The sequence below is a fragment of the Piliocolobus tephrosceles genome, chromosome 14 (assembly GCF_002776525.5).
Source record: "Piliocolobus tephrosceles isolate RC106 chromosome 14, ASM277652v3, whole genome shotgun sequence".
Lineage (NCBI taxonomy): Eukaryota > Metazoa > Chordata > Mammalia > Primates > Cercopithecidae > Piliocolobus > Piliocolobus tephrosceles.
The window spans coordinates 456,157-468,642 of record NC_045447.1 but is presented as its reverse complement, the minus strand read 5'-3'; the positions used below and the strand labels follow the sequence as shown (position 1 = coordinate 468,642).

Here is a 12,486-nt window from a genome sequence, read left to right as displayed (position 1 = left end):
TGCAGGTGTAGGGAGGTTGCAGGTGTAGGGAGGTTGCAGGTGTAGGGGGCCTTGCAGGTTTTGGGGCCCTTGCAGGTGTAGGGAGGTTGCGGGTTTAGGGAGCCTTGCAGGTGTCTCTCCTCCCCTCGGAGACTGGGAGAGCCACTGTGCCTCCTGGGTTGCAGGCGGGAGTTGCTGCGGTCCCAATGCCTGGGAGTTGGACCACGATGGGTAGCCATTGGCGGGGCGTGCGCGCGAGCCTGGGAAGGGCGCCGTCTGTCAGAGCCTCGCGGAGGGTGAGCGGCCAGCAGCTTCGGCCTTGGAGTCCCAGACTGTGTGGGACTTGGTCAGTGCCAGCTGCTCCGCTTGCAGTGAGGGTTTGGGGAGCGCGTGGGAGGCGGGTCCTGCTCCGCGTCTGCGTGGGGTCCAGGATGGAGCTGGATGTGGGGCAGGACCTGTTTCTTGGCACTGACAGGTCTGTCTGGACACCATTGGCCACCGCGCGGGTCTCGCTTTGACTCTCCCTTTTCTCCGCTGCTTCTCTCCACTCTTAGAGCTTTCTTGGACTTTGTCTCAGTGTCCCGTGTTTTCATGGGCGGGGTCGTTTCCTTCTGCTTACCCGGGTCCTGGGTGCGGTGCGGGTCTGTGAAGGCTCTGCGCTGGGGAGCTGGCAGGCTCCCGTTTCCTATGGGCCGCCATAGCCAAGCCCTCCTTCCTGGGAAAGGACCCCCATCCTCCCCTATGCTCCGCCCGAAGCCGTTAGCCCCTCCTGCCCTTGCAGACTCTGGTCTGTCACTCGGGTCTGTCTGCGCTGCCGCCCGCGCTGCCGGCCTGGTGCTGGTGCAGGGGCTTTCGATGCCAGCCTCTCCCTTGAGGGCTCACCCTTTCTTCTTTCACCAGGATTTTTGGGAGCTGGAGGAGCAGCCTCTGTGTGCTGAGGGTGCAGGCAGAGCCACAGCTCCTCTGCACAGCACGGGCCTCGCTCTCTACCTTGTTTTGTGTTTTTTCAAGCTTACTATTTGTTAAAAATTAGCCGCTGTAGACTTCTGGCACTACTTTACCTTCAGGTCTGGCAGCCGGACCTTGGCTTTGAGCTTTGGTGTTTGAGGTCAGCCTTGGATCACTGCGCCCACTGTGCGCCTCTAGGCCTCAGCCTTTTGACCTCTGACCATTGCTCTGTGGACCCCCTGTTGTCTTCGGTGAAGCCCAGCTCGTTCTAGTCAGAGTCCCCTGAGCCTCTCACTGCCCCTCTGTTTTGTGTTTTTGTTTGTTTGTTTTTTTTAAACAGAGTTCACTCTTGTTGCTCAGGCTGGAGTGCCGTGGTGCAATCTGGGCTCACTGCAACCTCTGCTTCCCAGGTTCAAGCAACTCTCCTGCCTCAACCTGTTAGGTAGCTGGGATTACAGGCGCCTGCCACCACACCTGGCTAATTTTTGTATTTTTAGTAGAGACAGGGTTTCACCATGTTGGCCAGGCTGCTCTCAAATGTCTGACCTCAGGTGATCCACCTGCCTTGGCCTCCCAAAGTGCGGGGATTACAGGCGTGAGCCACTGCGCCCGGCTTCTCTGCCTGCCTTTGGCCTCCCAAAGTGCTGGGATGACAGGCATGAGCCGCCGTGCCTGGCCTCTGCCCCTCTTAGCCTTTAGGAATTAGCCTCATTTTCCATATAGACCATTCTAGGGCTGTTTAAACATTCCTAATTTAATTGTGTTACTTTTGGTTTTTAATTACTAATAGTAAAAACAATACTATTTTCAACCTTTTTTCATAATAAATGTTTATTTTATAAATGAAATACTAGGTTTTTGTCATCTAAGAAGTTTTTCCTCATGGAGAAGAGGTTTCAACAGCCCAACAGCTGATTTGCTTTTTGCACACAACCAATTTTAAAGTTGGGGGCTTCTTAAGTTTCAGACCAAGAAAAATTTACCTGTGTATACCTGCCGTTAATTGGTCTTTCAGTCTATGTATACCTGCCGGTTAATTGATCTTTCACCCTATGTATACCTGCCAGTTAATTGATCTTTCCAGTTTCTCTGTTTATTTGGAAAAATGGAAACTTCTGGAATGCATGCTCTTGGAAATCAGGATTTTCCATTTATTTTGGCGAGTACTAAATCAGTGAGAGGGTGCTGTGTGTCCTGGCGGGGTGAACCGGCACCTCCCTCCTGCCTCCTCTCTGCTCAGGGGCCCCTCCCTCCTCTTCTTTTTCTGTTTTAGAAGGTTGTCACTATCCTCCTCATTTCTAAAGGTGTTGTCACACTCCTGTGCTATAAACATTTTCTATCAAATTACCTTAGAAGTGGAATGAAATCTAGCAGAAATATTCTGCTTAAAGGTTTGATACTAATAGAACAATTACATCTTTGAATACATGTTTAGAAAACTCAGACATTGTTGGTCACTGAAACAGTACAGCTCTCTTTTTTTGAGTGTAGAAGCTTGTAAGTCACTTCTCCCCAGGCGGTGGCTACCGTCACAGCCCTCCCATACACCTGAACTGTTGTTTCACTAGGCGGGCGCTAATATTGACACCTGCTCAGAAGACCAGAGGACCCCGTTGATGGAAGCAGCCGAAAACAACCATCTGGAAGCAGTGAAGTACCTCATCAAGGCCGGGGCCCTGGTGGATCCCAAGGTATGTTCATCTCTCAGAATCACCATCCTAGTGTGTGTGTAGACGTTTCTCAGAAAGCTGAGCAAGGGACATCCTCACTGACATCTCCAGGACTTGGGGCCTTCACACACCCAGTTGTCCAGAAATAGTTCCTTCATCTCACTTTGGTTACCTGGTTTATTATTAAAAACCACTAGTGAGTGCTCACGCTCTGTAGAGCCTGACAACAGAGCTAATGAGGGGTTTGCTGTGCGGAAGGTATTCGCCTTACAGTACGTCGTCTCACTGTGTCTTCAGCCCAGAGCAGTTAGGCAAGAAAAAGAAATCAAAGGCGTTCACATTGGAAAGGAAGAAGTAAAATTGCCTCTCTTCACAGATGACATGTTCTTATATGTAGAAAGCCCTAAAGAATATACAGAAATATTGTTAGCTAACAAAACCAATTCAGCAAAATAGGATAAAATATTAACACAAAAAAATCAGTTGCATTTCTATATCCTTCGAATGAAGTATTCAAAAAAGAAATTAAGAAAACAGTTTCATTTACAGTAACATCAAAAAGAATAAAATACTTAGGAGTAAGTTTAACCAAGAAGACAAAAGACTCGTAATTGTTAGTTGAAAACTAACAAACATTGCTGAAAGAAATTAAAGAAGACCTGAATAAATAGAAAGACATCCCATGTTCACAGATGAGAAGACTGAATGTGGTTAAAATGGCTGTAGTGTAGTAAGTGGAGTCCTTACTAAAATCCTAACAGCCTTTTTGTTTTTTTGAGACAGTCTTGCTCTGTCACCCAGGTTGGAGTACAGTGGTGCAATCTCGGCCCACTGCATCCTCCACTTCCCAGGTTCAAGCAGTTCTCCTGCCTCAGCCTCCCTAGTAGCTGGGATTACAGGCGCGCGCCACCATGCCTGGCTAATTTTTGGTATTTTTAGTAGAGACGGAGTTTCACCATGTTGGCCTGGCTGGTCTCAAACTCCTGACCTTGAGTGATCCGCCCGCCTCGGCCTCTCGTGGTGGTGGGATTATGAGTGTGAGCCACCATGCCTGGCACTAACAGCTTTTTTTTTTACAGATGCAAAAACACTCTAAAGTTTATACAGAGTCTCAAGAGACCCAGAGAAGCCAAACAATTTTGAAAAAGTTGGAGAACTCACACTTGCTGATTTCAAAACTTACTATATACGGCCACAGTAATGAAAACAGTGTGGGACTGGCATAAAGGCAGAAATAGAGACCAATGGAATAAAATAAAAAGCCCAGAAATAAACCATTGCATATATGGTCACTGATTTTTGGCAAAGTTACAAAGACCATTCAATGGGGAAAAGATTGTCTTTTCAACAGATGGTGCTGAGACAGCTGGATGTCCACATCCAGAAGCGTGAGGTTGGATCCTCACCTAACACTGTCTTCAAAAATTAATGGAAAATGCAGCTGGACGTGGTGGCTCACGCCTGTAATCCCAGCACGTTGGGAGGCCAAGGCAGGTGGTTCACCTGAGGTCAGGAACTCAAGACCAGTCTGTCCAACACTGTGAAACCCTATCTACTAAAAATACAAAAATTAGCTGGGTGTGGTGACGGGTGCCTATAATCCCAGCTACCTAGGAGGCTGAGGTAGGAGAATCGATTGAACCCGGAGGTGGAGGTTGCGGTGAGCTGAGATCATGCCACTGCACTCCAACCTGGGTGACAAGATTGAAACTCTGTTTAAAAAAGAAAATGGAAAATGGATATGGATGAAAGGCCCATACTTAAGAGCTAAAACCAGAACACTCTTGGAAAAAGACATGAGGGGAAAGCTTTATGACATTGGATTTGACAACGATTTCTTGGATACTATACAGAAGCATAATCAAAGAAATAGATAAACGTGATTAAAATTAAAAACGTTGGGCCCTGGGAAATGATATGCAGCCGGAAAGGCAGCTACCCCCTCACCCGTCGCGCGGCGCACTTTCGCAGGGAACCTGGCACTAAACCGCCCATAGATGATCTGTGTCTGGGTTGGGGTTTCATGTGTGGCAGAGCAGCTCCCTCACTGCGATCTGTTGAAAGTCAGCCCCTGACACAAGGGTTTGTAAAGATAATAAAAGATTTTAAAATGGAGAAAAATAAATAAACTTTTGTACATCAAAGATTATTATCAATGGAGTGAAAATATCACCTACAGAATGAGGAAATGTATTTGCAAATTCTCTAATAAGAGATTTTTATGCAGAATATATAAAGAGGTTGTACATCTCAACAACAACAGAAAATTAAACAACCAGTTCAGAAATGGGCAAAGAAAGGGCTTGAATAGCCGTCTCTCTAAGGAAGGCCCACAAGGGCCAGTTCCCACATGAAAAGGTGTCCATCGTCACTAGCCACCAGGGAAGCCAACTCAGAGCTATGGTGAGACGCACCACAGAGGATGTGGCAGTGTCGGGACTCCCACGCGTTGCTGGTGGGGATGTAAACGCTGCAGCCATTGTGGAAGCCAGTCGTGGTTCGTCAGGTTGCTAAGCATAGGATGACCCTCTGGTCTGCAGCAACTCCACTTCGAAGAGTGTGCCCCCGACATGAAAACCAGGACCACAGGCCGGGCGCGGTGGCTCAAGCCTGTAATCCCAGCACTTTGGGAGGCCGAGACTGGTGGATCACGAGGTCAGGAGATCGAGACCATCCTGGCTAACCCGGTGAAACCCCGTCTCTACTAAAAAATACAAAAAACTAGCCGGGCGAGGTGGCGGGCGCCTGTAGTCCCAGCTACTCAGGAGGCTGAGGCAGGAGAATGGCGTAAACCTGGGAGGCGGAGGTTACAGTGAGCTGAGATCCGGCCACTGCACTCCAGCCTGGGCGACAGAGCGAGACTCCATCTCAAAAAAAAAAAAAAAAAGAAAACCAGGACCACAGACAGATCTTCATACAACATGGTTCCTGCCACATTGTTCACAGTAGCCAAAGGACAGAAACAACCCAGATGTCTCAGCAGATGCCTGCGTCAGCGCGTTTGGTCCATCCACACGGTGGGATGTTAGTCAGAGAGAATTAATGAAATTCTGACAAATGAACAGCACAGATGGACCTTGAGGACATTCTGCTGCAGGAAAGAAGCCAGACCCAAGGACAAATCCTGTACGACGTGACCGATAGATGGAAGCCATCTAGAGTAGCGAGATTCATAGAGATAGAAAGTAGACTGGGGATTCCCTGGGGCTGAGGATTTTGCTTCATGATTGTAGAGCTTTGTTTTGGGGTAATGAAAAAGCTTTGGAAATAGTGGTGATTGTGAATGTGTTTAATGCCACAAAACTGCACAAAATGTTTGAGATGGCAAATTTTGTTATATATTATCATAACCACATTTAAATTCTTAGTCTTTCATACTAATACACATTTTTTCCACCGAAAAAGTGATCACACTCCTCATAGTAATTCAACTCCTGCATCATATCACATTAAACTTACTGTTTTCTGTTATTAAATATTATTCTGTGAAACATTACCTAAATGACTGTATCAATTTATGATATAATTTTATCTTTAGTCAAATTTGAATATTTAATATTTATCTTATTTTCAATTTTTATTATAAACAGTGCTTCGGGAAACATTTTTGTTGTTAAGTATTTGCACATTTGGCTTCTTTTTTTTTTTTTTTTTGTGAGACGGAGTCTGGCTCTGTCCCCCAGGCTGGAGTGCAGTGGCCGGATCGCAGCTCACTGCAAGCTCCGCCTCGCGGGTTTACACCATTCTCCTGCCTCAGCCTCCCGAGTAGCTGGGACTACAGGCGCCCGCCACCTCACCCGGCTAGTTTTTTGGATTTTTTTAGTAGAGACGGGGTTTCACCGTATTAGCCAGGATGGTCTCGATCTCCTGACCTCGTGATCCGCCTGTCTCGGCCTCCCAAAGTGCTGGGATTACAGGCTTGAGCCACCACGCCCGGCCACATTTGGCTTCTTTAGGACAGATTTCTGGCTGTAGAATTGCTAGATCAAAATAGGTAAACAACTGGGCAGGCTCAGTGGCTTGCTTCTGTAATGCTAGTGCCTTGGGAGGCTGAGGCAGAAGGATGGCTTGAGGTGAGGAGTTTGAGATCAGCCTGGACACATAGTGAGACCCCATCTCTATGAGAAGTGAAAAATTTGCCTGTAATCCCAGCACTTTGGGAGGCCGAGACGGGTGGATCACGAGGTCAGGAGATCGAGACCATCCTGGCTAACACAGTGAAGCCCCGTCTCTACTAAAAATACAAAAAACTAGCCGGGCGAGGTGGCGGGCGCCTGTAGTACCAGCTACTTGGGAGGCTGAGGCAGGAGAATGGCGTGAACGCGGGAGGCGGAGCTTGCAGTGAGCTGAGATCCGGCCCCTGCACCCCAGCCTGGGCGACAGAGCAAGACTTCGTCTCAAAAGAAAAAAAAGAAATGAAAAATTAGCTGGGCGTGGTGGCATGTGCCTGTAGTCATAGCACCTTGGGAGGCTGAGGCAGGAGCATCGCTTGAGCCCAGGAGTTTGAGGCTACAGTGAGCTGGATTAGCGCCACTGCACTCTAGCCTGGGCGACAGAGTGAAACCCCATCTCTAAGAAAAAAAAGAAAGCTAGAGAAAAAAGCACATGACATCTAGACAGACAACGTCATGAAATATTACTGATTCTCATCTGAAACCATGGAGGCAGTTTTTATTGTGCTGAAAGAAGCAAAGCCAAAAAAATGTGACCCTGGAATCTTACCTCCAGTAAAAGTGTCCTTCAGAGAATGGTGGTGAAACCAAACATGTTCAGGTACAAACAGCAAAAGGCAGATAAGCTTGCTTGGAATCCTGAAGCTTCCAGGAGGAAAACTTTGCCCTTTGGGACTGAATGAGGAACCCTGGATGGTGGATATGAAGACATTTTTCTTTTTTTTGAGACGGAGTCTCGCTCTGTCGCCCAGGCTGGAGTGCAGTGGCCGGATCTCAGCTCACTGCAACCTCCGCCTCCCGGGTTCACGCCATTCTCCTGCCTCAGCCTCCCGAGTAGCTGGGACTACAGGCGCCCGCCAACACGCCCGGCTAATTTTTTGTATTTTAGTAGAGACGGGGTTTCACCGGGTTAGCCAGGATGGTCTCGATCTCCTGACCTTGTGATCCTCCCGTCTCGGCCTCCCAAAGTGCTGGGATTACAGGCTTGAGCCACCGCGCCCGGCCGACATTTTTCTTATTTAAATTTCCTAAATGTGAGAAGTCATTTAAACTCCAATAATGTCATCAGGTGGAGTTTATACACGTTTGGGAGTCTTCACTCAACACTGTTGACAGATCCTTAGAGCATGTGACTTCTTCAAGCGTTGACACCAATTTACCACAGACTGATCTAAACAAGAGCAAAGTTCTCCATATTCCTGGTCACAAAAACATTAGCAAGCTTCTAAATCAAGACCAAGGTATTTCTAACATTAAACACTGAAACGCATGTGAGCTGTACAGACATTTAAGAAAGATGAATACAAACAAGATAAATGTTTATCCAGTTATTCCAGGTCAGGGTTGCAAGTGGACAGAGCCTGTCCTGGCAACTCAGGTCACCTGGCGGGAAGCAGCCTGGGCTGGAGAAAAGCCACACAGACACGGGGAGGAGCTGCAAACTCCACAGACAGTGGCCCCGGCTGGGAATGGTTGTTGTTTGTTTGTTTATTTTTAACCTCATCAATGTTATAACTAAACAGTGCTGAGTGAAACAATACTATCGAAGACCTGCTGTGAAATAGAGGATAATAAGTACCCAAAGGAGGGCAGTGTGAAAGTGGAATCCCACTGTTGTAAAGGGATTTTATTGTGGGAGGTGGTACAATATTAATTTCAGAAGACCAATAAAGACGAATATTGTAATCCCCAGAGAAAGTACCAAGAAAATAAAACAAATACAGCTTTTCAGGAAGAAAAACTAGTAGAGGAAATAAAATGTAATACTGAAAAATTGTGCAACTAAAATGCAGGAATAAAACCAGATGGGACAAATAGAAAACAGATAGCAGAGTGATGGACTCCAGCCTCACCCTGTCAGTAATTACGCTGCAGACTCACTGTCGTCTTAAAAGGCAGAGGTTTGTCTGATGACATAGAAAGCGAGAACCGGCCGGGCGCGGTGGCTCAAGCCTGTAATCCCAGCACTTTGGGAGGCCGAGATGGGCGGATCACAAGGTCAAGAGATCGAGACCATCCTGGCTAACACTGTGAAACCCCGTCTCTACTAAAAAATACAAAAAACTAGCCGGGCGAGGTGGCGGGCGCCTATAGTCCCAGCTACTCGGGAGGCTGAGGCAAGAGAATGGCGTGAACCCGAAAGGCGGAGCTTGCAGTGAGCTGAAATCCGGCCACTGCACTCCAGTTTGGGCGACAGAGGGAGACTCCGTCTCAAAAAAAAAAAAAAAAGCGAGAACCAGCTGTGCCTACCTGCAGCGCTCCTGCTTCCAACACGAAGACCCCAGCCAGGCTGGAGAGACTGGAGAAGTGCGCATGCACGTGGCGAGCAGGTGACTCCCAGGCGAGGCAAATTACGAAGCCTGGAAGACCTCAGAGGCCGTCTTTGTAATTCCAGCACGGGGAAGCGTCTTCTAAGACACAAAAAGCACAAAAATGATTGATAAAGTTAAGTGCGTTAAAATGTAAGAATTTCTCTTCAAAAAGATGCCACAAAGGACACGAACAGACAGTCTAAATACTGGGGGAAGATTTTGCAACGGACTGGCCAAAGATTAATATCCAAAAATATAAAGAACTACAAATGAGGCCGGGCGCGGTGGCTCACGCCTGTAATCCCAGCACTTTGGGAGGCTGAGGTGAGTGAATCACGAGGTCAGGAGATGGAGACCATCTTGGCTAACACGGTGAAGCCCCGTCTCTACTAGAAATGCAAAAAATTAGCTGGGCGTGGTGTCGGGCGCCTGTAGTCCCAGCTACTAGGGAGGCTGAGGCAGGAGAATGGCCTGAACCTGGGAGGTGTATTTTGCAGTGAGCTAAGATCGCGCCACTGCACTCCAGCTTGGGCGACAGAGCGAGACTCTGTCTCTAAAAAAAAAAAAAAAAAAAAAAAAAAAAAAAATAACTACAAATGAAATTAAACCACACAGAAAAATGGGCAAAGAACATAAGTGTGCAATTCCCAGAAGAGGAAATACATGCGTATGACCAATAAGCAGGTGAAAACACAGGACTGAGGGACCGTCTTAAACAGTTACTGAATTCCATACAACGTAACGCGTGGAAAAGACTGGCAGGGGCGGGACATACAGCAGCAGGCAGGGTCCTTACCTTTGAGGTGCAGGGACGCAGGCCGCCCGGTGAGCAGGGCCTCACACCGGTAGGGTCTGTGATGTGTCTGCAGATGATATACACTGTGATCTAGAGAATTTAAAAGGGTGTAAAAACATCATTTATGGATATAGATAGTAAAGGTATTGAGATCCATGGGCACGATGAGTAACGATTTCAGGATAGTGATTACCTCTGGGGAGGAGGCAGGAGAAGAAACCAGACCGGCGCTGTGTGGGGTGTCCCTTGGGTGGGGGTGGGCTCCAGTGTCTTGAGCTTCTATTTGTGTGCCTGCAGACCTCACAGCTAGCCAGTCACTGAACCCGACAGAAACCTTTCCTTACCGGCAGCCCCGCTCTTTGCCACCTTCACGTCTGTTCCCACGGGGTTCCCTTGGCTGACTCTCAATCCCCTCAACCCCCACTCTGCCGCTCCCAGCCCTGCCCTCCTCCTGCCTGGTGTCTCGGTCTCGTGACAGCTGGCCTCCTTCACTAAGCTCCCTTTGCTGGCATCTCTTACCTGCTTGATTCGGAAATGCTTGCCCAGGGTCTCTGCCAGGTGCACCTGCTTCTGTCCTGAATGCTTTGGCAGTCTTCCAGCAGTTAAGGGATTGTCAGCTGCACTATTCCAGCGATTAAAGACACTTGAAAATGAAGGCAGACCTTTTAACAACCATGCATCGTTTTGTATTCATGATAAAATTACGATTCTGAACACCAGCCGTGTGGGAATTGGGTGTGCTGGCTTTCCTTGAGGAAGGTGAGCATGCTGATTTAGCACCAGCTGGGTGAGCAGTGTGTGCAGTGGTGCCTATGAAACTCTAGGACTGCTGCACTGACTCCACCGAGATAAGGGGAGAAAGGTAATGAAGGAACATGGTTACACGGAGACAGGAACGGGCGTAAAGCAAAGCAAACTCAGGGGAGAAAGTGGTGGGGCACGTCTGCGGGCCTGTGCCAGGAGCCTGTGTAAGGCGCATGGATGGCGCTGGGTGCGGTGGCACTGGCTCCTCTGCCTCTTCTGGAGCTTCCTGGGTCTGACCTCCAACCTTGCGTGTCTTTTTTTCCCTTTGAGATGGTTTGATCAATGTGATCTGTTTTGTCTCCTCGGGGAAACAGAGCTGAAAGGAAATGAGAAGGTGTTCCCAAGCTGGGCATGGTGGCTCACGCCTGTAATCCCAGCACTGTAATCCCAGTTAGGATGCCTGCGACTCCCAGACCAAGGTGGGAGGATCGCTTGGGGCCAGGAGTTCAAAGACAGCCTAGGCAGTATAGCCAGACCCTTTCTCTAGAAAAGAAAAAAATACATTAGCCAGGCATGGTGGTGCACACCTGTAGTCCCAGCTACGTGGGAGGCTGAGGCAGGAGGATCACTTGGGCATGGGGTCAGAGGCTGCGGTGAGCTGTGATCGCACCACTGCACTCCAGCCTGGGCAACACAGCAAGACCTCGTCTCAAAAAGGAGAAAAAGAAAAAAAAAAAAGTTGTGCCAGAAGCAAAGGAAGCAAGAGGAGGGGCAGCACCTGTGGCATTTCCGGGGCCACGGGGTGGGCCTGGCCCTCTTTGTGTCCCACTTTTTGCCATCTGTTATTTTAAGTTCTGTGGTACGTGGACAACCATTACTGAGTCATTCACATAGTCTTCACTGTGCCAGGCAACCCGCCACTCACGGGGCCACAGGGGCTGTACACAGGGCTTGGACCTTGGCTGTTTCCTTGGGAAATGGCCCCATGGCCTCAGCCTGGGTTTCCTTGTCATTTGAGCAGGACAGTACCCCACCCCCATGGTGGGCACCAGGTTCTCCTGGATCCCACGCTCAGGGCTGACACACCAGGATCACAGGTGTGGATTCTTTGACTAAGTGGCGTTTCTGTTGCAGGACGCAGAGGGCTCTACCTGTTTGCATCTGGCTGCCAAGAAAGGCCACTATGACGTGGTCCAGTACCTGCTTTCAAATGGACAGATGGACGTCAACTGTCAGGTACAGCCACCCCCTCCCCTTAGCAGCACACTGTGCGGACTGGCCAGGGAAAGTCACTGTGCTGTAGCTCCTGGTCCCACCTCCGTTCTCCACGGCGTCCCCTCCCATGCATGGAGCCAGCTCAGGCCCTCCACGGCATCCCCTCCCACGCACCGAGCCAGCTCGGGCCCTCCAGCCTCCTCTTCCACACACACGGCCAGCTCGGACCCTTCACAGCTTCCCCTTCCACGCACCGAGCCAGCTCGGGCCCTCTAGCCTCCTCTTCCACACACACGGCCAGCTCGGACCCTTCACAGCTTCCTCTTCCACACAGACAGCCAGCTGGGACCCTCCACGGCGTCCCCTTCCACGCACAGGGCCAGCTCAAGCCCTTGGGCCCTGGAATGTCTTGTCCCCTCCCTGTCCTCTTCTGCCCTGGCCTGCTAGGGGCAGCCACACGAGATGCCCACACACCAGGGCAGCCTCTGCACTGTGTCTGGCTGGAGGCTCCTCCCTTGCTCTCCATCAGCTGTGTCTAGATGTCACCATTTGAGGGAGGTGTCACTGGCCTTCCTCCACGGCACCCATCTTCCTTCCTACTCACTGTCCATCTCTCCCCCACAGCCGGCGCCACGGGGCAGGGTTTGCCC

At 49.4% G+C, this 12,486-nt stretch overlaps 1 protein-coding gene across 8 annotated transcripts in view; it reads left to right on the top strand.

Moving 5' to 3' along the window:
* Positions 1 to 12,486, top strand: part of EHMT1 (euchromatic histone lysine methyltransferase 1) — a 230,451-nt gene that overhangs the window by 184,607 nt on the left and 33,358 nt on the right. For all 8 annotated transcript variants that reach the window (XR_002734809.1, XM_023227549.1, XM_023227547.1 and 5 more), the window contains 2 exons: positions 2,496 to 2,618; positions 11,756 to 11,857. Coding sequence is in view for 7 of the 8 variants with exons in the window: in XM_023227549.1 (XP_023083317.1) it covers positions 2,496 to 2,618; positions 11,756 to 11,857 (225 nt within the window). In the remaining variant the exon portion in view is untranslated. The remainder of the gene's footprint in view (positions 1 to 2,495; positions 2,619 to 11,755; positions 11,858 to 12,486) is intronic.